The sequence below is a fragment of the Crotalus tigris genome, unplaced genomic scaffold (assembly GCF_016545835.1).
Source record: "Crotalus tigris isolate CLP2741 ecotype Arizona unplaced genomic scaffold, ASM1654583v1 scf7180000024337.5909745, whole genome shotgun sequence".
Taxonomy (NCBI): Eukaryota; Metazoa; Chordata; class Lepidosauria; order Squamata; family Viperidae; genus Crotalus; species Crotalus tigris.
The window spans coordinates 3,352,123-3,378,882 of record NW_024100507.1 but is presented as its reverse complement, the minus strand read 5'-3'; the positions used below and the strand labels follow the sequence as shown (position 1 = coordinate 3,378,882).

The following is a 26,760-nucleotide window of genomic DNA, read 5'->3' as shown; positions in this document are numbered from 1 at the left end:
CAAGGCTGTCCGCCATTTTGCTCCCCTTTTCTTTGGCCATGCCCCTGGCACCCGGTGATGTATAAGTGGTTGGGGGTCACCACAACATGGGGAACTGTATTATGGGGTCATGGCATTAGAAAGGTTGAGAACCACTGCACTAAAGGCCAAAGTCTGCATGCTTTCAACTTAGCAGAGCACATGCACTCAGTCATTATTGTTCTAACCATCTTCGTGGCTTGGTATTGGGAAGCTCCCAGCCAAGGAAGGAGGAGGGTTCAAGCAGGAAGCTAGCCTTGAATCCTTGTGCAGTCTCGAGAAACCTGACCTGCCCATTCTCCCCCCCCCTAAAAAATGTTCCATGGAATCTTATCTGTTTGTTCCCAAGAGAAGGCAAGTACCGTATATGCCGGTGTACAAGGCGACCCGGCGTATAAGACGACCCCCGTCTTTGTCGCCGAGCCGCATTCCTAGAACGTTGCCAGTATTTCCGGCGTATAAGACGACTCGGCATATAAGACGACCCCCGTCTTTGGCGCCGATTTTAGTGCTTGCGGAAGTCGCCTTATACGCCGGCATATACGGTAGTCTGGAGAGATTCTTGTACATAGGTAGAACACAATAGTCACCTTGAACCAGTGGTGGGATTCAAATATGTGAACAACCAGTTCTCTTTGTGGATGCTGCTTCCAGAAGTCCGTTCTCGGCCTGGGCAACAAAAAATTAGCTACCGGTTCTGCTGAACTGGTGCAAACCGGCTGAATCCCACCACTGCCTCGAACCCTTCGCATATGGATCTGGTGGCTTGTGCCTGACACTTGGCTTATAAGTCAGTGTCATGTATAAATCAAGACAGACTCAGAATAAGTTTCCTGTGAAAGAGTTATAGAGTTAAACTTCCCGTGTCAGGCCTGTTAAGATGGTATGCATAACCAAAACAATCTAAAATATTGCAAATTCTCAGATATGATAAATACTTTGCAGGCTGATCCTTATTTCACAGTCTCCCAGCAAAAGATAATTATGATCAGCTGCCCTCTGTCAGGGGGCGTCCCTTTAATCTGTTATCTGGAGAGCTCTTAAGCCTACCTGCCTAGAATCTGCCCACGGAAAACTATAAAAGGAAAAACAGAACATTTTCTTGTGGTAGGCTGCTTATGTTTTAAAAAACACCCACAGTGAATCTTATTCTCTTGTACTGTGTTTTTGTATCAGGAGATCATACACACAAAAAAACCTCTGTGGCAAAATTGTTTTTCTCTTCTCTCAAAATGTACCTTTCTATAAAACCGTGGCCTGTAGTTCACAAAATGATACAGGTTGTCCTTGACTTACCTCCTTTTCTTTAGTGACTGTTCAAAGTTACAAAGGCACTGAAAAAGGTGATTTATAACAATTTCCCACACTTACAACCATTGCAGCATCCCCGTGGTCATGTGATCAAAATTCAGGCGCCTAGAAGTTGGTTCATATTTATTTATTTATTAGTAAAATTTATATGCCGCCCAATCCCTAGGGATTCAGGGCGGCGTACAAAATTAAAACAACAAGTATAACAATTCAAAATGAATACATTCATGAATACATTTATGATGGTTGCAGTGTCCTGGGGTCATGTAACCATCTTTTGTGACCTTCTGACAAGCAAAGTCAGTGGGGAAGCCAGATTCACTTAATAACTGCAGTGATTCACTTAACAACTGTGACAAGAAAGGTTGCAAAATGGGGCAAAACTCACAACTATCTCGCTTAGCAAGAGAAAAGCTGGGCTCAATTGTGGTCATAATTTGAGGATTACATGTTATTTTCCTCCCTTCAAATAACCCAAGCAGAAAGGACACAGTGAAATTGAATCTTTAAAGTTATTATGTCAACCTTGTGAAATAGTCCAGACAAGAAGAACACCCCGGATGAATTAATCCTACTTTATTGTAAGGTTACATTCGCGGAATTTTGCAATTTCTCTCCTCTGTTTTTAGTCTGTGAAAAGCTAGAGAGGATCCCTTCTGAAATGCTTCCCCCACTTTCCCCTCACTTGCAGAATAAACTATCTCTTATCAAACTGTTCCCTAGGCCAGGGGTCTCAATCTCTGGTCTGTGGACCAGTACCGGGCAGCGGCATGCCAGCAACTGGTCCACACAAACAAGCAAAGCCCCATCCGTGGGATGCAGGCAGTATACAAAACCACACCCCCTTCGGTCTGCGGAAAACCTTTCTCCACAGATCCGTCCCTGGTGCCCAAAAGGTTGGGGTCCTCTGCCCTAGGCTACGGGTCCACTTCCTGTCTCCCACAGTCATTCTTTCATACCCATAACAATCATGACAGCATCTGGGAAAAAGGAAAGATATTGTCACTTTGCGCGTGTAAATATATATATTTGCAATGTGGAACAAATATTAGAAGAAAATTAGATTTCCTCTCAGTTTTTTTTAAACCTATATTTTTGCCAGCTTTTCTTAACTGCTGCTCAGCAAAAAGTGTTGCGATGTGAATGTGCTAGACTATATAGTACATACACCTGAAGTAATAGGGTTATCAACAAGAAACCCAAGAATCATTACAGCACAGTGAGGAGCTACAAGAAAACCTAACTCTTTGTTGCCCACTAGTTGACTGGACTTTTACAGCCTAGATGTGATAGACTTAAAAATGGGTGGTTGTTTGTGCCTCTGTAAATTCAACATTTAGCACAATAAATCTCAGACAAGAGAAGGGAAACATTCATAGGAGAAAAGTGAGCTTCATATCTTGTCTGCGTAACCTTTTTCTACATTCTACCACTATTGTTTTCTATAGATGCTTTGGGAAAAGGAGATAATAAATTCATAACTAGTTATACATCACCATGTTGTTGGAAAGTGATAAAGATTATAATCTATTACCCTTAAAAGCTGGACAAACCGCAGGTGATAAAAGGAGTATTCAGCCGCTTCATCAAAGCAGCTATGAATAGGCAGGGAACAGATCTCTGTCAATAATTTTCTTTTTAATTTTTATACCACTTTTCCTTTCCATAAAAAATCCCAAAGTAGTTTACAACAATATCATACGATTACTGTTTCATCTATTATATATATATTAGGCAAATCTACGAGGCAAAATCAACAAATCTCAAATATCTCTGGCTGAAACATTCCAGCCAAACTAGCCAAGTCTCAAAAGTAAGAGAATTTTACATACCGGTGGTAGATGTCATGGTAAAAATGCTCTTTTCTGCACTATAGGCAAAGAAATACAAACTGTAGTATGATAGGCAATGAATCCTCTGCAAAATATGAAGGGTTTTTATGAAAAAGAAAATTCCTTAAATAAATTGGTGCTAATCTATTTAGTCTTACAGACCAACAGTACTCCTATAAAAATGGTTTCATAGGCACTGCAGCAGAGATATCAATAAAGTGCCCTATTGAGCAACCTAACCAAGTTTACTCCATTAAAAAAAAAACCAATTTTGGATGACAAAATTGGTGGTCTTTTTTAAAAAAAAATGGTGGTCTTTTTAAAAAAAAGATATGGCGTAAACTTGGTTGGGTTTCACATCATAATTCAAATCATTCAAAATCAATATCAGTTCATTCAAAAAAGAAAATCAAGGTACCATGAATAAAGGACAAAAATAAAATGTAGATGGAAGCACAAATAATATTCTGTAAAACGTAGAAAATTGTGTTGAGAAAAACAGCTCTGAACTCACTAGCCACTAACCAGGAATGAAAGCCAGGTAAATCTTGCCTAGATTAAACATGATGTACTTCTTGACATTCTATAATAGGACTGTTGCTATAGAGAAGTTCCTACCTCATGACACTGCCAGCTGTATTGGAAATAAAAATGTGATTGTGAGCATGAGTAGATTGGTATAAGGGAAGGGGTTCTATTTAGCAGTTTCACAGGGAAGCAAAGGAAAGGGGAATATTTTTAATTTTATTTATCACAGAGGGAGGTCCAGGTTAACCTATAGTGATTAATAAGTGTAATGCTGTAAACTTCAAGGGTTGTGACTTTTATGTTTTAAATTATTTATAGCTCGAGGTGGATGATGAATTAAACTGTTTTATTTAAATGCAGAAGTTCCAAACAGAAATAAAGGCAGCATGGACGTGCAAAATAGCAGGGATTATAATTAACAAGAGAATAACACAGCCTTCAAGAGCTTACAGGCACCCATACTTGTCAATGTTATTTTAAACAGCTTCTGGCATAGCTACAAAGGTGGCTCTGTAACAGGTTGCTCTCCTTTTCAAATGCCAGAGAATACAAAGACATCACACCGCAGCAAAGGTCCACGCAAAGAAAAGAAAATAAACAGAGGTAAATAAATCACTATGAAAGACTGAACTAATGACAAGATTTCTGAGGACTGTAACAAATCACACACCTACTCGGAGACAAAATCCCCTTCTCTCTCACAGCCAAGCCTTGGTGATACAGCATGCCAATCAGAGGTTTTAGAGCTGTGCCCGAGGTTTCCTGTTCTTCCAATTATAAGGTAGTGTAGGTCCTAGATATATAAAATAAACATTGAAAACAAGACTGGCTTTTTTACCTTTTTCAAGAATGCCATTCTCGGCCTGTACCGCTGTCCTTCATCTATCTGCGTGATGGTCATCGTGATCTACTTTATTAAGCAAAAGAATTAAAAAAAAAAAAAGCAATAAATGGGCTTTCACCAATTGCAGAGAAAAAGGTGGTGATAGGCTTAGGGATTTCAGGCGAACTGCATTACGGTGCTGAAACCCGGCAAGCTACAGAATAAAAGCGCCGTGGAACCAGGCACAGTCTTGCTGTAGCCAATCAACACGAGACACTCTAGTTTTATTTGCATGAGCGGAGTTGTGCTTCCTACCTGCCAGCAGTAGGGGGAGCCCTTTCATCTTTTTACAGGACTGAGCTGGTAGCAAAGAGAATTTGCATTGTTCTAAATTAAACAATGCTAGGGTTAGACAGTGTTAGCCAAATGCACATCAGCACAAGATAAAATTATGGGAGGAAATCTCCGTGATACTTGATTGAATAGGTTCACAGACACATTTTTTTCACATTTAAATATAATGTGACTAGTTACAATCTGTTTTATTTGTGGTTTGATTTACTCACACTTGTGGAAATAACACAGAATATGAGACCAAATTAAAGATTTGTTCCTTTTTAAAAAATTATTTCCTACTTTTCTTTAGAAAGCTCAAAGCAGTCTTCTCCAATTTTATCCCCATCAATCTGATACTTTAATCAACATGCTATACTAGCTGATCAGATATTGGAATAAACATATGTAACTGGAAATGATGAAATAAGTAAGATTCTTGCAAATACGGTTATAACACCACCACTAGCTCTGCTCCATATAACTTGTGGCTTATTGACTGGTAATGGGGAACACAAAACTAAAACCACTGATCAGCTGCTCTGTGTCTAGCATATGTAAATCCAACAAAGAAAAATATTTTTAAATAAATTATATAGAGATATATGGAATTATTTATTTATTAATATTTCTATGTCATTGTATTCCCAAGGGCTCATATAGATGATAATGATAAATTAATAAATATTATTACACACACAGAGTTTTATTGCTTTTAACCTTGTAAGCTGCTCAGAGTCACCTTGTGGTGAGATGGGCAGCAAATAAAATTAATAAATAATGATGATTGGTGTATGCATTATTTTTTATTCCTTAGGAAGAAGTCCAACTTTCCAGACATTTGTATTTGTATTTATATTTATACTTTGTATTTATATTTATACTTTGTATTTATCAAAGGAAGCCATACAGAAGAACACACTCAGATTGGAGAAAACTAGAAACTCAATAAAAAGTTGAGTTGCTGAATATTACATATTTTTGCATAGACAAGTTTATTAACATGCATAATTCATATGTGTAAAATGTTTTAAGTTCTGATACAGCTGTTTCATGAAAGAAATTGATGTTTGTAATGCTTTTGCTCCTGAACTGGCATTTAGATCAGTGACAGAATATTGTGAGGAGTTGCCATTTTTCCTCAATTGTTCTATGGATACCACTGATTCTTATATGTGGTTTGATGATACTCTTTATAGATAATTATCGTTCTTTGTACTTCCTACATATAATTCTCTTCTGACTTTTCCTATTCCATGTCCCCTCTCCCAAACCTGGGAATTAAGTTATCAATCTGGAAAACCTCAAAATGACAGCAAAAAGGTACAGTTCTGGCCACCCTAATCCTCCCCTCTTAGGATATATTCCATTTAATTGATGAAGAAAATTAAGGTATAAATCAATATGTTATAATAAACAGCTGAATTCACAAAACAACTTAGGTAACAGTAAAATTATTTTGGATACTTTGTAGTTTAATATCCTGGGGAATTTAGCCATTGTCTTAGAATGTTATATGAATCAGGCCATCGTATTAATCTATAGTCTAGATTATTTATTTGGACACAACATAGTATTTAAACAGAGTACTCCAGGCATAATGTATCATTGGACCATTTGGATTGTTTAAGAAAAATGATGTTACTTTGCAATAGGCTCACTGAAAGAGCAGAAACAGTAGAAAGAAGGGAACCTGTCATCTTTTTTTTTTTAATTGCCTCTGAAACCATTGGTAGTCAAGACTAACCAGGTTTCAAACACCTGCTCCGGAGTTCTATTCCCACATTTGTATCTTCTGTTTCTTAAAAATCTATTTCCTATTTTACATGGAATCTACTGTTTAGGTACTGGTTTCAAGAAAGAAGACTTTCTCTATGTAAAATTGCATAGACAAATAATTACTTTGAGCAGAGTTTCAGATGCTACTCTAAGTATTCAATAAAAGGCAAAGTACACAATTTATATAAATGATTTTTTTCTTCTCAATGTTCATATAAGTGTTTGAAACTCCTGACTGCTATTTGAAAACATTCTGAAGGGGCTATACCAGTGGTGGTGAACCTTTTAGAGACTGAGTGCCCAAACTGCATCCCAAAACCCACTTATGCATCGTCGAGTACTGGGTGGGTGTGGCCCATTGGGTGGGCGTGGCTGTGGTGGTAATGGCAGACTGGGTGGGACTAAAAAGTTCAATCATCAATTCCAACATTGCAAGATCTTTTTTTTCCCGTGAGAAGTTGAAATTGACTGATTGAACCTTTTTTTTTTTTTTTTTGCACACGGCGGCGGAGGCCTAAAGCAAAAAGGTTTTATAAAACCCAGCTGAAGGCCTAGGACTGGGGTGATGGCACGTGTGCCCACAGAGAGGGCTCTGAGTGCCACCTCTGGCACCCGTGCCATAGGTTTGCCACCACTGGGCTATACCGTAGCACCAGAAAATACCCTCATTTAGGATTAGAATCCTAGGAGTTGAAGCCCAAGATAATCTAGACAGGTTTAGTCTGGTCATTGATGATCTATGAGAGAATTCCAATTAAAAGATAGAATGGGCCAATGTGTGCATTTACTAATCTAAATTTCTAATCAAGCTTGCACGAATACAATCAGAATGATTTGTATACAGTATACACTCATCTTTCCTCAATGTGCTACCCTCCAACCTGTTGACGACACTGCCATACACTATTTAACTTGGCCTACCCATCTGCCCTAAATTTGGATTGCTTGCTTTCCCGTTTTGTGTGTTGTACTTCTGAGTGCTACTCCTTTCGCCCACAAGCTACAAAAGCTTTAACTAGGGAATCCACAAGATACAATATATATATATATATATATATATATATATATATATGTGTGTGTGTGTGTGTGTGTGTGTGTGTGTGTGTGTGTGTGTGTGTGTCAGCCACAACAGTGCAAATGCAAATGAAGCTCTGCCTGTTTTTCATGTGCAACTGTTGAGCTTTGGTCACATTGTCTTGGCTAACAACTTGACTTTTTTATTATTATTTTCAGAGGAATTTCTGAAACACAGATGTTGTGGGTGGCTAGGCAGGCAACCGAAGTAAGTACCAAGGGAACCAGCAGTCACCATTCAGGCCTTGCCCCCTCTCCGCCCCACCCATCACCTAAAGCAACAGGCAGATTTTAGGACTATTGGAAAACAGATTTTAGGATGTTGATAGGAGCAACCCAGAAGAAAGTGAATAACATGAATGAGAAGAGATCACGTTTATGAATGAATACTTTCTTGATTATGGAACAAAGACTGCAGAATTCCTAACTTACCAGGCCATTTGATGCCGGTTGGTTGACATTGCTGCACCTGATTAGGATGATGGTTGTTCAAATGTTTTGGAATGTTACTTTATACTGAAGTGGGAAGAAAGGTACACCTTGTTAGCTAATATGTCATAAATTCTGGATATGCATCCTAACGGGCAAATATAAACGCGAGATCAGTCGAGGATCATAATGAGGCAATAGCTCGACAGGGCAAAACATACGATGCACCCCAACAAAAAGTTCGAGCCATTTTTTTTTAATAAATCAGTCCCCCCCCCAAAAAAACCGTCACGTGACAAATCCGAAGAAGGGGAAATTCCGAATACACAGACCAGATGATAGGGTCACGTGCTAGACCCAGGGGCGGGGCCAGCCAACTTAGAAGACAAGAAGCAGGTACCACGTGTAAGCAGAATGAGTCTTTGATTGGGCATTCTTGACGCGACACTCTCTGAGCGGCGTCTCCTGTCATAGGGGCAATCGGAGGGGGCGCGGCCTGAGCGAACTATCCAGGTTCCACGCAGGCGCAGAGCGGTGCAGGGCCGCTGCGGCCGCTCCCTGGCTGGCAGTGCTCGCTAAGATGGCGGATTTCCTGCCGTCGCGGTCCTCGCTGTCGGGCTGCTTCCCCGGCTGCATGTTGAACAGCACCGAAGCCGAACAGCAGCGGCGGTCTAAAGAGATCGATAAGTGCCTCTGTCGCGAGAAAACCTATGTCAAGCGGCTCGTCAAGATCCTTTTGCTGGGCGCGGGCGAAAGCGGCAAGAGTACCTTCCTCAAGCAGATGCGCATCATTCACGGGCAGGACTGGGACCGGCCAGCCCGGGAGGAATTCCGCGCCACCATCTATAGCAACGTCATCAAGGGTACGGTTGGGGGGCTGCAAAGGAGAGGGAGGCGGGCGAGCGGGCTGCGGTGATTCCGTCGGAGGTGCAACTGGCAGCGGCGCGGCGGCGGGCGGGCGGGCGACGAAGCCCTGAGAAGAGAGGCGGCCTCGGGAGAGAGAGAGAGAGCAAAAGCGAGGGGCTGCCGAAGAAGCCCCGGCGTTGGGAGAGAAGCCGTTGCAACGCCCGAAGCCCCGCGTGAAGGAGATATGCGCGGGCACGACCGCCCCCCCCCCAAAAAAAAAGTCACGCCTTTTTTTCCTTCCTAAAAGCATGGCTGAGACGGCCACCTTCCGCCCGACGCACTTTTAGTCTCGTTTCGATTCCGTTCGGCGGTAGCACTTTAAAGGACCTTCGAGAGGGAAACCTGTGGCGGATGCTGGGAGGGGGTGGACGGGGGGAAAGTGGGCTGTGAGGAGATGGGCTCCGGGCTGGGGTAGCGTCCGAGGGAGGGGCGGCAACAGTCAGGGCAGGTGCCCCCGTCCTCGCCTCAGTTTTCGGAAAAAAGGAACGAGGAAGAGGCAGTTTGGCGTCCTGTCTGGCGGATGTGGCCTCGAAGGGGGCCTTTGCCTGAGCTAGAGATGGGGAGCTGTTGAAGCAGGCCTCGGGGTGTGTGTCAGAATCGTCCTTTGTGCCCCGAAAGGCGTCGTCGTCCTCGGTGGCTAACGGGATTGCGTTTCGGACAGCCTTTGTGTCAGACAGCCTTGCTTCTGTAAAAGTTGCAACAGTCGTTTGCATTTTGCACTGAGGCTGATGGAGGGAGCCCAGAGAGTGAGGGATATATGTGTGGAATAAATTATGCATAGGTTTGGAGGCATTGCTATTGTGATCACAAAACTAATGTGGACTACACGTTATTTGTCTCTGAGAGATGGTTGTTGAAATGACCGAGTCTAATTCTAAGGCAACTTTAATTTGGACATGAGGAAATGTTAAGAAGGTCAGTTTCCAGAGAATGTGATGAAAATTTATAGTAGCAATATATAATGGATGTATTCATCTATACCCGTATGTCATTTTAAACTAATATTGTGTGAAGTATGCATTTTGCTTTTAAAAATATTTCTTATACATTGTCATATGAAAAGAGTTGTTGAATTCCTAGTTGAATGCAAAGATATATTGCATTTTCAAATAAATCCAATTGAATTCTTGTTGCAAGTTGTAATCATGGAGATAACAGTTTCTATTTTTACACGATGTTGTGAAACTGTGAAAAGGGATTTTGGAGAGAGAGGTAGAGGTTAAGCACTTGCTGGTTAAACAAATGAGAGAATGGTGAGCATGGCACTAGTAGAGGCTTAGTTCTAGTCATGCAGTAACAATTCATAGAAATAAATTTGGAACTTTTCAAACAGCAAATCTATTTCTTGTCTTTTAATACCATGCAAGAAATATAAACAACTTTGAATATCAGCTAATTTGTTTTCTTATACGCACCATGTCTTAAAAATCTGGAAATATGTGATAATATATTGTACTACAATTTAAGATTGTAGTTTCCACCCATTGCTTCTTGTCCTGCCTTCATATTTAGTTATTAGGAAATGAAGGTAAAACCAATTTCAAATATATGAATTGTATTTGTTTCCATTCTGTGGCTGTTTTAAGATCTAAACTAGCTTAAATATAGAGTTTGGTCTATATATTGAATGAATAAACTAAAAATAATTTTTCAGTGAATGCAATGGAAATGCAACTAAAGTACTTAGGTTTTGTTACATACATACTGGAGTATTAAGGCCATGTTACAGTTTCTTACAAAAGACTGCGAACAGAAGAGTACACTATAATACAAAGTATCTGTTATAATTTACACTCCATCACTAAAATGTTGAATGCCATTCAAAAAAAAATTTAAATAATTTTTCATGCTTGTCAGCAGTATATGGTATTTCTTGGTAAATAACTTTACATGTACTTTTTCAAAATTATACATAAAGCCTCAACTGCTAATTGCTATTCTAAATTATTGGATACAATAAAAACAAACATTCCCAAACTTTCTTCTTTGATAATGGGGCAATTTGTATATCTAATAAATATAGTAAAATGTGTAACAAAAACAGAATATGTTTTGCTATAAAAATCAAGACATTTCCTTTAATTTTATTGTTTAGAATTATATCCATCTTTCCAGGAGCTCAAGGCAACATTACTCCCTTTTCCAATTTCCCACTACAACTGTGCTACATAGTTTGGCCTAAGAGAGTGACTCACCCCAGATTACCTAGTGATTGAAAATAGAGTTGGACCTGGATCTCTCCAGCCTTGTCCAACACTGGGTCTTGTGCAGGGCTTTTCAACCTTTTCACCCATTGTACCACTTTTAGAATATGGCAATATCCAAGTACCACCAGTCACCTACCAAGGTGTCAAAAACTTGATGACCCCCCCCAAAAGGAAAAAAGTGATAAAGTACAGGTAGTCCTTGACTTACAACAGTTCGCTTAGTGACTGTTCGAAGTTACAATGACACTGAAAAAAGTGCCAGGATCAGTGCTGCTTTCCAGCTGATTGGTGCTTCTTCAGGGGTCAGAAGCACCAGGATCAGCGCCGAGTTCCAGCTGGAGCCTGGCGCTGATCCTGGTGCTTCCACTGAGCCCTGACAGCCCCGATGAAGCGCCGATCAGCTGGAAAGCGGTACTGATCCTGGCGCTTCCGCTGAGCCTGACAGCCCTGCAGCTCCAGCCATCTCTCACTCAGGCTTGTGCGATGCTGCCACTGGTTCAGCCCATTCCCCTCCCTCACTGTCACTTTTCTAAGATGGTCGCGTACCACCTGCCAGGTGCCAATGTACCACAGGTGGTACCCATACCACTGGTTGAAACGTCCTACTCTTGTGGATAAAAAAATATTGATAATACGTTCAAACCAGAAAATAATTTGTTCTTGGTTGTTGTGTTCTTAGACATGTTTTATGCTTTATGACAGTATCATATGATAGATAATGATTATATCAGCCTTTATATAATACCGTACTGTGAATTATACAAACTAGATTGGGTTTTATAACCCTGATATATTGATAACAATAAATATTAATTTACATGCATAAAATATATAATACATTTTATATATAGTAAAAATACAATATTTAATAATATAATAATACATATAATGTATTATCCTAATACAGATGGTGACCTTTAGCAAAAGAGAAGTGCTAATATAAGACTGTCGTCTAACAAGTCTATGACAATGGTGGAACAAGAACTTTTTAATTATATAGTTTGGTCTCTTAGCCTGTGCAGTACATCAATATTCCATTCAGTCTTGAACCAGTTTAATACACATTTTGCTTTTTAAATTTTTATTTTTAAATATTTCTTAGGTATTTAAACATCAAAACAGTTGTTTAAAATGTAATCACATTTATTTGTATTTTAAATAAATCCAATGCATTTAATCAAATTCTTGTTGCATCTTAAAATCATTTAAACTTTAACATATATGAGAATGATTAATCTATATTTTATCATTTTCTCCGGTTTGCTGCAGCTGTTTCTCTGCTTGCTTATGAGATGTAGAGCTGCTGGGTTGAATATAGTAGAACTCCCAGAAGCATGTAATTAATTTTAGCTACTTTAAATGTCTGGAATTGCATATTTGGAAATAAATAATGATTGATACTAAACCTTTTACTAGAAAATTAAAATTTATAAAATGTGACTACAAATTTGCTTGAATCAGCATGCTAAATGTATAGATTTCAACTCAGGCTTAGAGCAGCCATCACTCATAATTTAAAGAAAAAATGCATAATCATACTTTGAGAAATTCTTTATTATTAAAAAAAGTTTTAGTAGTATTTATTATATGTTCAAGGGCAGGTGAAATAAAAGGAAATCAATGTATATAACCTGGTTCAGGTTACTATAGTGGATTTGGGATTGTTACCTGTTTATAGTCTGCATATATGTTTTCCATGTAGTTTCTTACATTTTTGGTGTGAATATGTCTGTACAAATGGGTCATGTTTTGTGTTTTGAGAGTAACCAATTATTAAGATTAATGTAACTGTATTTGGAATCTAACACATAGTTTCAATTTTGTTGAAGGTGTTAGAGTCCTTGTGGATGCTCGTGAGAAACTTCATATTCCATGGGGAAATCCTGCTAATCAAACAAATGGTGACAAGATGATGGCCTTTGATACTCGTTCAGAAGTGGTGCAAGGGATGGTGCAAACCCATACTTTCTTACAGTACCTTCCAACAGTAAGAGCGTTGTGGGCAGATAGCGGTATCCAGCATGCTTATGACAGACGCAGAGAATTTCAGCTGGTAAGACACAATAGCTCTTCATGTTTTTGTAGTTATTGTGATGGTACAATTTAAAATCTTTCATAAATGAAATTGAGATACTTTGGGTGAACTTTTTGTTACATGAACACTAATTTTAATTGTGTAGGAATGATGTACATAAGGATAAGAACAGTAAAATTAATTTCCGTAAAGCCAAGATGCAGAACTGTAGCAGGGTTTAGAATTTAAATGTTGACCTATAACCAATATTCAGCAGACACATCACACAGTGAAACTTCCTATTTCCTCTCCATTCAGATCTTGGTGCTTTCTGAGCTGGGCTGCTTTTTTCTTTTCTTTTTTTGCAGACATTTCTTAACCTAGCTAGATAACATTATCAGTGCAAAGGAGACTGGGCTTTTTTGACTCTTTACATATAGTGGTTTAACCTGCCAGTCTTGGTGGGGATATGGTTACCTCCTTGATGGTTCCTTTATAAGGGAATTGTTTCTTCACTGGTTGTTCATCTGATGCTGTTTCCTGATTTATTGGGTGTTGGCTGCTGGGGGAGGGGGGAATACGTACTAAGCTGTTTGTTTCCTTCCTAGGTTTTTGATTGTATGTTTTATGGTAACAGTTTTGCAACAGACTTAGCTACAATTTCAGCTGGTAAACTGTTAACATTATAAATCAATCCAAATCCAATAATGTTAGTGAATTTCTGGAAACTTTGGTACTCAGAGAAATCAGTAATCAATAGACACATGGACATAAAGTCCATTTATATATGCCCTCTCATACTGATGATATTATCTACCTGGATAAAGTAACATCTGCAAGAAAATAACTAAGCTCACAGACTACAAACAGTTTAGCTATACATATTCTGTACTACAGAGCACTTTATGGGTTATGGGCCTCATCCAGCTCTTTAAACCCCCCCCCCCCCCGTCCAGCCCACAGTGGTGGCCTTCACAACAGTCCCAGCTTCTCATGGGGCCCCTTGGGAAAAGTAATTGCTCACCCCTGCTCTACTAATTCCTTTCCCTTATATGTGTAGAATTAGGTATAATACAGTATAAGGGTAAGTATTTAGAACCTGAGATATGTTATAGAAGAGCAGAATTGATTGACACGGAATGTATGAAAATGATTTTCTACTTGCACGGAGTATTATTGGATCCAAATCAATAACAACAGTATGCAAAATAAATCAATAACAACACACCTTTAATGTATAAATGTGAAAATAGAAATGAAACATTTCATGACTTTATGAGCCTCTTCTGAGATAATTTGGGAAAAAGGAAGCCTCTGTATTTTTTCTTTTAACCAATTTTACACTGGATTTGGAGTATAAAGAGAAAAAATAATGCAAAGCCATTTCAATTATTGCTTGAATACTGGGGAGCAGCTTTCTCCAACCTTGGTACCTCCAGATTTATGGTTTTTAAACCCAAAAATTCCTCAAGGGGTTTGATCATTGCTGATATTTTGGGGAGTTAAAGCCATAATGGGAAAATGTTAATTAGGAAAGGTTGGTCTACAGCAATGTTTCTCAACCTTGACAATTTTAAGGCATGTGGACTTTAATTCGGAGAATTCCACAGCCTTAAAATTGTCAAGGTTGAGAAACACTGGTCTACAGTTTCATGGTTCATGAATGTTTTAGAAGTACAAAATCTCCTCTCTCCCATTTAAATAAAAACATTAATGTTTCAGAACTCTTGCTGTGACTTGATTTAAGTCACACAAAAATAGCTAAGCAGTATCTCTTACTAGTTTATTTAGCTAACTCTATGACTCTTGCTTCATATTTGTGTATAATTTGATTACTGACCTTACTTTGCTTCTATTCCATTGCTGTACTTCATACTTTATTTGCATGTTTCCTAATGCAGTAGTGTTGCACATGAGTAATTGTATTGAGCATCAAATTTTAAAGTGGGATTTATTCATATGGCACAGGAGCAACCCCTACACTTAGTCCTACTATATGAGGCTACTGTTAATAAAACAGTTTTCTAAGTAAAGTGACTTTCCACAATTTCAAGATAATATTTGCCTTTTAGATTACTTTTTATAATGGTACATTCAAGCATATTTAACTGTTTTTCAGTATGGGCATTTTCACAAGAGATTCGTATATATGGTTTTAGAGAGGTGCTTTCTACATTTCAGCTATATACTGTTTGTTTTGAAGGCAAATATACTAGTTACCCACTATGTATTTTGAATACAGCTTTTCTCAGCATGTTAGAGGAAGCAGAGGAAAGAGATTCATCCTTGCACATCCTCCACCACCTCTTCCTGCATAGAAATTTAGTACTCTTGAGCACAGAAAAGCACATGTGACTTTCAGCCAAGTTTGGAAGTATGAATTGCTTTTTTGCGCTAACTTCTTGCATCATAGTCTTTCCCTTCCCTTTCACTTCCTCTGTCTCTGACAAACATATGTAATAAGAACTGCATGACACAGTATCAGAAAGTGTTGTAGTTCTTCTACATATTCAGTTCTTCTTATTTTCAGTATTTCAGAAAGTGAACAGAACATAAATTGCCTTTAACTTTGCGATATATTTTAAATCTCTAGGTTGTTTATTAGTTACATTCTGAGCAGTTGCTTTTTTGAAATCCAGTTGTTTTAGTGTACGCATGCGCGCGCGCACACACACACACACAAACATACAATAAATTAGGCTTATATGTGGTGGTAATTACAAATGACTCTGAGTAGTGTACATTCTGTGTACATTCTTTTCAGTAAGAAAAATTAAAGCAATCTATATTGATATAGATGCTTTTAAATGGATATATCTGAAATAGAGCTTTTAAAAAAATAATCTATACAGTATTTGAGACTATATTACTGTTAGTGTAAGTGTGATAATGTAGATCAGATTTTCAGCTAGTTCAGTTCAATTTTCAATTCAGTCATCTTCCTTCCTGCCCAATAAAAGCGTTCCTTAAATGGTACTGCGCTCACCAAACACTTCTGCCACCAGAAAAGGATAAAGACAATATTTGGCAGTTCTTTATTTTCTTGTCATTTATCAGTTATGAAAATCTCAATAAGAGGATCTCTCATCTCAGTGGAGCACTAGTGATGTTCTATGAGGAGAGGGAAGTCCTGGATAGGAAGAGAGAAACTCTAGATCCCAAGATAATTTATGCCTTAGTTACCTACCATTTGGATCACAGTAACATGCTCTAGATCAGGGGTCCCCAACCCCCAGGTCACTTAAGCAATGGGCCACTTCCCTCTTCCCCCTCCCCCAGGCCGCCAAGCCATAAAGATTGGGGACCACTGCTCTAGATGGAGCTGTGTTGAAGAGCACTCAGAAGTTGCAATTGGTCCAGAATGGGCAATTTGGGATGTTTCTTGTTACATTCATGTACACTGCTGTTCCACAAGCTGCTTTGGCTCCTAATAGGCTTCTTGTGCAGGTATCATCTATAACAGTGATGGCGAACATTTTAGAGACTGAGTGCCCAAAAACCACCCTGCCCCATGGCCCGCCCACCTGCTCTGCCGCCTGCCCCTGCTCCATCCCCGCTCTGCCCTCTGTTCCGCCCACTCACAAGATCACCCACCGCCTCCATAGCCCGCCGCAGATCACCCAGGCGGCCCTGTAGTGCCATGGTAGCCACGCCCTCCACCCGCACCCAGCAGCATCATCTGCGCGTGTCGGGGCGCGAAAGTGGAGTCTTGTCCCTGCTGCCTGGCTGCCATGTTCTTGGCTGCACTACTCTGCACAGGCCGCGCCCAGGGGTGACTCTCCAGGGGGCTGCTGGTGAGGAGGGGGCCGTGGGGGGGGAGGCGGGGCTGGGGCAACAGCACGCATGCCCACAGAGAGGGCTCTGAGTGCCACCTTTGGCACGCGTGCCATAGGTTCGCCACCACTGACCTATAAAGTTGTACATAGTATGGGACCAAGCTATTTGGGGGACAACCGCCTTTGCTCTTCCCATCAGATCTAGGAGAGGGTATATTTCTGGCCCCTTCACTTAAACAATGTCATCTTGTAGCTTTCTTCATAGCAATGCCTGCATCCCATCAGAGCTTCAGATGGCCTGTTAGCCTTTAGTAAGGCATTGAAATCCTGTCTGTTTCCCCAGGGTCAGAGGTTTAGATGAGGTCTATTACTATTAGTGGATTTTTGTTTTTTGTTTTGGGGTTTGGGTTTGTGTGACCAGGGTGTTATCCTTCAGTCCCAAAGGTTGTTTGTTATGTTGTTTGTACTTTTAATCCTTGTATGTTGCCTTGAATCACTTAATGTGAGATGGGCAGTCCCATAAATAAATACATCAATTTATTCCCCTTTTATCATGAGGATATTTTGCTGGAGCAAATGTCATGTATATGCAACATCCACACACATACACTTCTCAAACAAGAACTTGATGGATTCAACATAAAGCTCAGAAAGTTATGCCTACTTACTAAGTCAGAAGTAGAAACATTAGTATCTGAGGTGCACTATTACTTCCTGTATAGAGAGCTGAACTCGTAAGACTGCACTTGAATCCTAATTATAAAGCACATATTTCAAAGAATTGTAAAACTAATAGTTTATTCTGAAATATGATGGAAATGTTTCATCATAAGGAAAAATAGTTGCATTGATATAGGATAGAACACATTTCTATGTTCTGCCTCAGTACACAATTGGGACAAGACTCTGAGGCAATAGAAGTTTGAAACCAGGTGAAAAAGTGCTTGTTATCTATTGGATTATTAATACGTTCACATTTTTTCAGCTACCATATTCTCATCTCATGGAGGTTGGTTTAAATTAGGATATATAAATAAATTGTATTTTCATTACAAGCAGGAAGTGCATGCCATTCAGTTAAAATGACACATTTTTAGGTAGAAGACATAAAATGCAGCACTTCTTCAAAAAAGATTGTAAGATTCAATTGTTTTCAAAATGGCATATAAAATTGACACAATTTTCACATAGGCCTTTCTTATATAAATGCATATCTGGTATATATTATTGTGCTACAGTAATTTTTACTGCTAATAGTTTCTACAAGGGACTGTAGGGAAAGTATCATTTTTTAAATCGATTTTCAATATTTAATTAACTTAAATTGTAGTTGTATTACTAATACAAGACAGGGTATGCATTTTTATTTGAAGTAGAACCTGATCTGCAAAACTAAAGAGTGGTCCCCAACATATGGCTTTGCAGACTGAAAGGGGGAGGGGGGATAATAGTTCCGTGTGAGCGGCAGGCACATGTGAAGCTCCATTTGTACAAGTGGCAGGCACTTGTGCATGCAAATGAAGTTCCATTTGTACAAAACAGAGCTTCATTCGCACACGAGTGCCCACCTCTTGCGCAAATGGAGCTTCACGCACACGCTTGCCTGTCACTTGTGTGGCCCAGTTCTGAATGGGCCATAGCCCCAGGGGTTGGGGACCCTGCAGTAATGCACTACATGTTCTGTTAACATCAGCAATATCTAGCCACTACATTGTCGGGGTGAAAATTGGGTTTAGTTTTTATTTATAGTTATCCTTCATCTTCTTTGGCAATAATAATGTGAAGACACATAATTTCTTATCCTTTGAGATCTCAGAAATTATGATCCAGATCACTTTATTTTTTCTGTTTTTTTTTTTAAGCTGTGATGTTAGGAGCTTTTATTTTTTTTAATATTGTATACATGTACATCAAATACTGAAACCACTGCAGTCACACGACTAATCAGATATTGCCAGTTGTCTCCCTGTTATTCATCACCAAATACATTACGAGGAATAGATATAGAAATATGGAATTTTACTTTATTTCATTATGGAGTAACTTTTACAAATAAAGGCTATTTGTCCTTCAGTCCTGCTATACTTAATTATAATACCACAACAGCTACCTCAAACAGAACATATTTTCAAAGGAAACCATAGTGACTGACAAGGTCAAAACAGTAGTAAATAACTCTCTTGGTTTAGAACCCATATGTATTAAGGACTATATGCAGGTAGATTTGGCCAAAAGCAGAAAATTTAGGACCAGAAAGTTAAAAAAAGCACAGCATATACTTAACATTATGTATTTTTGGGATGCAATTTTTTCTTAAACTTAGATAAACTTGGGACATGGGAAAAAAAGAAAAAGGTGCAATAAGATTATAGGATTATTTCAGAATAATTCAAAGGTTGTCAATTAATAATACGTATTTTCATTTGACAATTTGTAATACTGTGTGACTCAGATAACCTTTTTCCAACGTTAACATTTTAGATGATACTAGTTTGAAACAGCTTGCCCCCAGATTTGCCATAGGACCAAACCTCAGTGATTGTTGCCGTCACAAAGTAGCTCAGAGCAATCAGATTGATTCTAGTTCCATTTTTTTTTTTTGCAAGATTTGGTTCTCTACCATAACTTAGTTTCTTTTCAGAATGTCATGCAAACACAGGAAATGTTAAAAGAGGAAATATACAATGTAAGCAAAAATAGCATGACCATTTGCTAATGATTTAGTTATGTTCGTACTGAAGGAGAATAATATGTCTTGCACTCAGCCTTGAATTGTATTCTCAATATCCTGTTTGAAGACTAAATAAAATGCTATAAATTTTATGAATTACATTATTCAATACAAGAAGCCAAACCAAGTAATTGATAAGTTGGTGAACAGTAAATTATATATATGCCAAATAAATTCAAATTAAAACAATTTTACTAGAAGTAATTATGTTGGTTAAAAGCAAGAGAACTGTGTGTTTGGAAATATTTGGTATTTTATGTCCTAATCTGTAAATATATTAGATATTGTAGATGTAGAAACCAAGCCCTGAAGACATGGTTTTGCCAACAGACCAGGGTGATGTGAAGCCCATCAAGTTATTGTTTCAATTGTTGTCATAAACCGTGGGTGGGAGTTTATTGGAGTTTGTATTAGTGCTTTTTTTTTCCTTATAAGCCATCCGGAGTTTTCTTAATAAAAAAGAAATAATTTATATGCACATACATACACAACCCCCTTATACTGTGGTAATAGATTAAATTGTAAATTGGTATATATTCTCTCTCCCACCTCTGCATACAAAGCTTAACAGTGGTACAAGTTCTTATGCAGGGCAGATAGTTACAGTACTCTGTTCATCTGACAAAACAGTTAATTTAAATGGCCTCTATAAAAGAAATATAAGGAATCTAATCTAGTTTATTCCATTTATTCTATGTAGTTTTAAAAAAGCATGAGTGACAATTCACTTTGTCTGCTGTTGTTGTTTCTATCAAAGCAGTATTAGTATGTGAAGAAATTTTCACAAAAAAACTAGCCCAGAAATGATAAATTGAAAGAATTATAGCAATACAAGAAGTCCTTAGTTAACAATAGTAATTGGGACTGGGAACTACATCTCTAATTGACGTGGTTGTAAGGCCATGATGCCATGTGACTGCATTGACTTACAATAGTAGTTCTGGTTGTTTCAATTGTAATCATTAAGTGAATCCTAAACAGTTGTTAAGTGCAATGTCATATGATCTCCATTTGTGACTTCCTGCTGACTTCTCCATTGACTTTGCTTGTAAGAAACCAGAAAGAAAAGTCACAAATAGCAATCATGTGATCAAGGGACATTGTCACTGTCATAATTGCGAGTCTGTTGCCAAGTGTCCAAATCATGTTCATGTGACTGGGGATGCTGCGGTGGCCACAGTTTAGAAGACTAGTTGTCTTGAACTCTAGTCTTGTTCACTAGAACTCTCCTTGTTCATTGCCATTGTAATTTTGAACTGTCTAGTCCCACCTTAGACACGAATTCAGTTGAATGATCTTGGACCAGTGACTCACTCTCAGCCACAGGAGGAATTCAATGGCAAACCATTTATGAAATCTTGCCAAGAAAACTGCAGGGATTTATCTAAGCAGTCACCAAAAATCAATCTTGATTTGAAGGAATCTTTCCCCCCCCCCCCCCAAAAAAGTATCTCACAAATAGCTATAGTACTTTAAACATGTGCTTTTCTAATATTAATTTGGTCACTGTTCTAAAATAGCTTGGTCACTCATATCCTGGTCATCTCCTGAATGGACTATTCCAGGGGTAGGCAACCTTGGCTCTTTTATGACTGGTGGACTTCAACTCCCAGAATTCCTGAGCCAGCATAGCTGGCTCAGGAATTCTGGGAGTTGAAGTCCACCAGTCATAAAAGAGCCAAGGTTGCCTACCGCTAGACCAGGGGTAGGCAACCCAAAACACTCAAAGAGCCACTTGGACCCGTTTCCCACCAAAAACAAAACACCGGGAGCCGCAAAACCCTTTTGATATCTAAAATGAAGATAACACTGCATATATTCTTTTTTACCTTTATTATGGGTGTGTGTGTGTGTGTGTGTGTGTGTGTGTATATGTGTGTGTGTATATATATATATATACACACACACACACACATACACACACATTAAAAATAAAAGTAAAAATATGACTGTTGGGAATATCCATACTATTAAAACAATGATCACCAAGAGAATGCTTTAAGAGAATAAAATTACATACACACACAGGTAAAAAAAGGATATATGCAGTGTTATCTTCATTTTAGATGTCAAAAGGGTCTCTCTCTCTCTGTGTCTCTCTCCCTCCCTCCCTCTCTATCTGCCCTTGGTCTGCCACTCCTCTTTCCCCACTCTCTTTCTTTCTCTCTCTCTTTTCTCTCTCTCTCTCCCTCCCTCCCTCCCTCTCTCTCTCTCTCTTTCTCTCTCTCTCTCTTTCTGCCCCCCCCTCCTATCTGCTGCTCACCTGGCAAGCTTCAAACTGTTGTCCAACAAGCTCAGGATAAGCAACCTCGTCTCTTTTATGACGCATGGACTTCAACTCCCAGAATTCCTGAGTCAGCCTAGCTGGGCTAGCTACCTCTCTCCTGCCCTTCCTGCTTCCTGCAGAGACGCAGCAAAGGGAGGAGCTCCGCCCAGAAAGCTTTTCAGCTCCTCGGAGAACACTGTGAGTGCACTCTTTTACACAGACACACACACACACACACACACAGAGAGAGAGAGAGAGAGAGAGAGAGAGAGAGAGAGAGAGAGAGAGAGAGAGAAGCGCAATTGCCTCTCTTTGTCTCTGTCTCTCTCTGCAAAGGCAGAGGAGGCTGGGAGCCACAGGGGAAGGCTCAAAGAGCCACATGCGGCTCCGGAGCCGCAGGTTGCCAACCTGTGCGCTAGACTATTCCAACAGGCTCTACATGGGACTATCCTTGAAGCTTCAACTGGTGCAGAGTGCTGCCACACAAACCATACTGGGTGCCCAAAGAATGGCACATTCTCACTCTGTTGTTTGTGAACTTACACTGGGTGCCAATTTGCTTCCAGGCCATCTAAGGTGTTGGTTATGGCCTACATGGCATTGGGCCAGGCTACCTGTGGAACCCGCTCGGCCTCATCAGGCAGGGAAGATATGTTGCAGACCCCATCAATCAAAGTATTCTGATTGGTGGAGTCTAGGAAGAGAGCTTCTATGCCATTGCCCCTGCACTATGGAATATCCCCCCCCCCCAGAGATAAGGTGGGCCCCAATTCTCTTGATCTTCTGAAAAGGGTTCAAAACATGGCTTTGCAGCATTGAATGGGGGCACAAAGGATAATACAGTCCTGGGATGATTGGTACCATGAGAGTCTTCCCTCCATTTTTCTTTGAAATTTTTATAATTTTATAATTTTAAAAATTATATGAAGTTAATCCTAAATTAACTTCAATATTTTAACTTTAATTTTATATACCTTTTATATGTGATATTGTACTATACACTGCACAAAGTCCCCTTTTAAGGGAAATGGGCAGTCTACAAATGCAAAATATAAATAAATATAAATATTTTGCTAATGTTCTGCTGTAGTTATTTATAACTTCCTCTAATAGTTCTCTTTCTTCATATACTTTTTAATATCTTATCCCTCCATTCTGAAGTTCAGGGGTACTTTTTCCCTAGTCCAGAGATGCAAGGTTCGGGGGGGGGGAAACCCCAAAATACATTTTCCCATAGTGTTGGTTTCATGAAGTATCTGTTTCTGTAATGGGTTGCTGATGTGAGTTTATTCTGATCTGACAAGATCTTACTTTATTTAGACATGCATTGATAATATAAAATAGATAGCTCATTAAAACATAGTAAACAATAAAATGACAGACAGAACTGAAAACCTCTACAATTTTATCCACTAGATCTCAGTTCATTCTAACCCCAAAATCTGGGGAAAAAGTCAGGACATAACCATACTCCTAAAAGGGTGCAGGTTTGGGGTCCACTTTATGCCTGGGGCAGAATGATTCCAAAGGGCAGGGACTGACTCAGGAGCTATTCCAAGTAAAGCTGCCTTTTGCAATTGACGGGTGGTGAATTTGGCAATGCCAATGGTGTTCAAGTGAAGCTCCAGTTGTTTGGGGATTGCACCCAAGGCCCTATGACTATTGGTACTACCTTTGCTTGCTTTTGCCACAGTCGTTCTATTTCTATTTGTAGGTCTTTGTATTTTTTTTTTTTTATCTTCTCCAGTTCTTTCTCTTCTATTGTGCTGTCTCCAGGCACTGTCACATCCATTATTCAGACTTTTTTGTCTTTCTTAATGACAATTGTTAAGTCTGGGGTGTTATGTGGCAGGTGCCTGTCTGTTTGAACTCTAAAGTCCCAGATCAATTTAGCTTCTTCATTTTCTATGACTTTCTCTATTTTATGGTTCACCAATTCTTGCTTGCAGGCAAATGATATTTCTTGCAGATTTTCCAGTGCACCATAGTTGCTACTTTGTCATGCTGTTGCCTTTAGAATTTAGTTAGTCTGTGCCATCTTCTTGTAGCAGCTTATCTATCTTTGGCTTCTTTGCATAGGCAACACTTACTGTCTGTTGCTGTCTTCTCAATTCTTAAGGTTGGTCTTGTACAGCCAGAATTAATCCCTTGGTCTCTTTCTTCAACTTTCCTGCACTTAGCCATTGCCAGGTCTTATTATCTGCTTTCCCTACTGTGCTGGCCATGTAGTGCTTTGTCTTCCCATGCTTTCATTCTATTCTTCATTTGGTCTTTCTTGTAGGCATCATAGTCTCTCCTGTAGTCAGTAAGCCTTCCCAGTACACTAACTTCAGTGTTCTTCAGATATTCTTTCAAAGCCCTTCTTCAACTATATGATGTACTTGCAGCATTCCATGCCCACCTATTTGCCTTGGGAGGTAGTCTGTCAATATTGCTGCAAGGATGGAGGGCATGATTCATTGTCATTATTTTTCTGGTCTTCTTATCCATTGCTTTTAGTTCTCTTGAGTCCAAGCCATTATTCCAGCTGTGTATCTAATGATTGGAATTGCCCAGATATTGATTGCTTTGGTGGTATTCCTCCATTAAGTGGACTTTAAGATCTTCTTTATTCTCTTGATATATTCACCTCTAATCTTTTTCTTGACTTCAGCATCAGTAGTAGTAGTTATTATTATCATTATTGACTTCAGTTGTTGTTGTTGTTGTTGTTGTTGTTGTTATTAAAATGCTAGAATTTATTGTGATCCATTAAAGAACTAATACCTCCTTTATCACTTGTACTTAAGGAACCAGCATTTGAATAACTGAACTAAAATATTTGGTTCAGCTTTCTTCATTTACAGTTGCAGAGGAAAGCACATTATACAGCTTCTTTGAAAATAACATACTTGCTGAATATGAATTAGTTTGCATAACAGTGAGCATCTGTAGTTTACTCAAATCTCTCAGCTGGAAAAAGGGGGGTAAATTGGGGCCTGTAGCTGGACTTGGCTCTGGATAGCACTGATGAATTCAACAAAAGAACAGATGTCCCATGATTATTCAGAAATGTTGGCTAAAGACCAACCAAGAGAATTTAGTAAAGACCTATTTTAATGTTCCAAAGATACAAGGAAAACTACTTTACAGACTTAAATGTACAAAAATCCAAGCAATTTTCAGAACTAGAATTAGATAGAGAACATAATGCTGACTGGCTTTACACAACACAGAAGTGTAAATGATAGTGTTATTCATGCCTGTTTTATTGAACAATTAGATCAAAACAAAGAAGACCTATTAAGAAAAAAGACAAAATTAGCTGATCAAATCAAAATCATCTGTTAGGGCACATCTGTAAACTTTAGTTAGATATGATAAACAGAACATAAAAACTATATGATAAAATGGATGCAAATTTTAAAGAAATACTTACAATATGACAATGGGAAGAATTATGGACCAAATCTATAAAATGTACATCGTTATAATTTAAAAGGAAAATTAATATAAAATGTTCTACAACGTGCTACACAACTCCATTAATATTATCTAAGCTAAACATATCATACAGTAATAAGAGTTGGAAATGCCATTAAAAAAAAGCAATACCCCAAAGTATTTGAAAGGTATTCATGTACAATGCAGAAAATTAGAATTTAAATTTAAAATGAAACCACAATTTCTTAAATTAGGTATAATCTCAGCAAAAATCAATAAGCAATATCATAATTTAATAAATATATGCTTACAGCAGTGAGAATAAATTTTGCTCAGTACTGGAAGAAAGATACAATTCCTAGAATATTTCATTGGGAACTTGGAAGATACGCAGTACAAAAATTTACTTCTCACACTATGGGGTCTGTGTCTTCCTAAATCTGGAGTTTCTACTAGAGGCCTGGGTGTTCAAGGGTTCTATGCAGTCTCTTAACTGTTCCTAGCACTGCACGCTTGTGGACAGAGAGTTCTGATGTTGTTCCTGGGATCAATTGGAGCCATTCCAACCTTAGAGTCACAGACCTGAATGCTCTACTTTTCACATCCTCTCCAGTTCTTTTTTAGGCCTTGGTACTTCGCCAACTTCTCATATTCTTTCCTGATGTTGCTGTCACTTGGCACTGCTACCTCTATCACCACTGCTGTCTTTTGGTCCTTGTCTACTATCATGAAATCTGTTGGTTGGTCAGTACCTGCCTACCTGTACTGGAAGTCCCACAGGATCTTAGCCTTGTTATTCTCCATGACTCTCTGTGGAATCTCCCTTTGGACTACGGACAGTCTAGCCCAGAGGTCCCCAACACCCAATCCGTGTACCAGTAGTGATCCACGGCATGCCAGCAACTGGTCTGCACAAACAAGCAAAGCCCCATCCACAAGATGCAGGCAGCACACATAACCATGCCCCTTCTGGTCCGCGGAAAACCTCTCTTCATGTAACCAGTCCCTGGCCCCCAAAAGGTTGGGGCCCTCTGGTCTAGCCCATACACTGTGCAGATATTCTTTCATAATACCAACTACTTGGTTGTATCATTTAAAGCAGTGGTTCTTAACCTTTCTCCAGCATGATGACTGAAGAATCCACCAATGGGTTATTTCAGTCCTCCTGCTCAGTCAGACCAAGTTGTCAAGTTGTCACACCTCATTATCTGGGACTTCCCAGTTTTCATCTTGGTCTTTCGCCCATGAGGACGTGATTTCTTGACTCTCAGTCGTTTGGAGCAGGTCAGACTAGATTTTATTAATCCATT

The 26,760-nt window shown here is 39.1% G+C and overlaps 2 protein-coding genes across 5 annotated transcripts in view; one reads left to right on the top strand and one right to left on the bottom strand.

Annotated features, from left to right (window-relative positions):
* Positions 1-8,490, bottom strand: part of RGS9 (regulator of G protein signaling 9) — a 53,171-nt gene extending 44,681 nt beyond the window's left edge. The window contains exons 1-2 of one of the 4 annotated variants that reach the window (XM_039325525.1): positions 8,131-8,490; positions 3,162-4,482 (exon numbers count right to left, since the gene is read on the bottom strand). Coding sequence is in view for 1 of the 4 variants with exons in the window: in XM_039325523.1 (XP_039181457.1) it covers positions 4,528-4,590 (63 nt within the window). In the remaining 3 variants the exon portion in view is untranslated. Of the gene's footprint in view, positions 1-3,161; positions 4,483-4,527; positions 4,773-8,130 lie in introns of those variants that run through there. The other 3 variants (XM_039325526.1, XR_005554533.1, XM_039325523.1) reach the window with 3 other exon arrangements.
* A 128-nt stretch (positions 8,491-8,618) lies between these two features.
* Positions 8,619-26,760, top strand: part of GNA13 (G protein subunit alpha 13) — a 36,551-nt gene continuing 18,409 nt past the window's right edge. The window contains exons 1-2 of the mRNA XM_039325527.1: positions 8,619-8,990; positions 13,070-13,293. Of these exons, the coding sequence (XP_039181461.1) occupies positions 8,708-8,990; positions 13,070-13,293 (507 nt within the window). The 5' untranslated portion in view covers positions 8,619-8,707. The remainder of the gene's footprint in view (positions 8,991-13,069; positions 13,294-26,760) is intronic.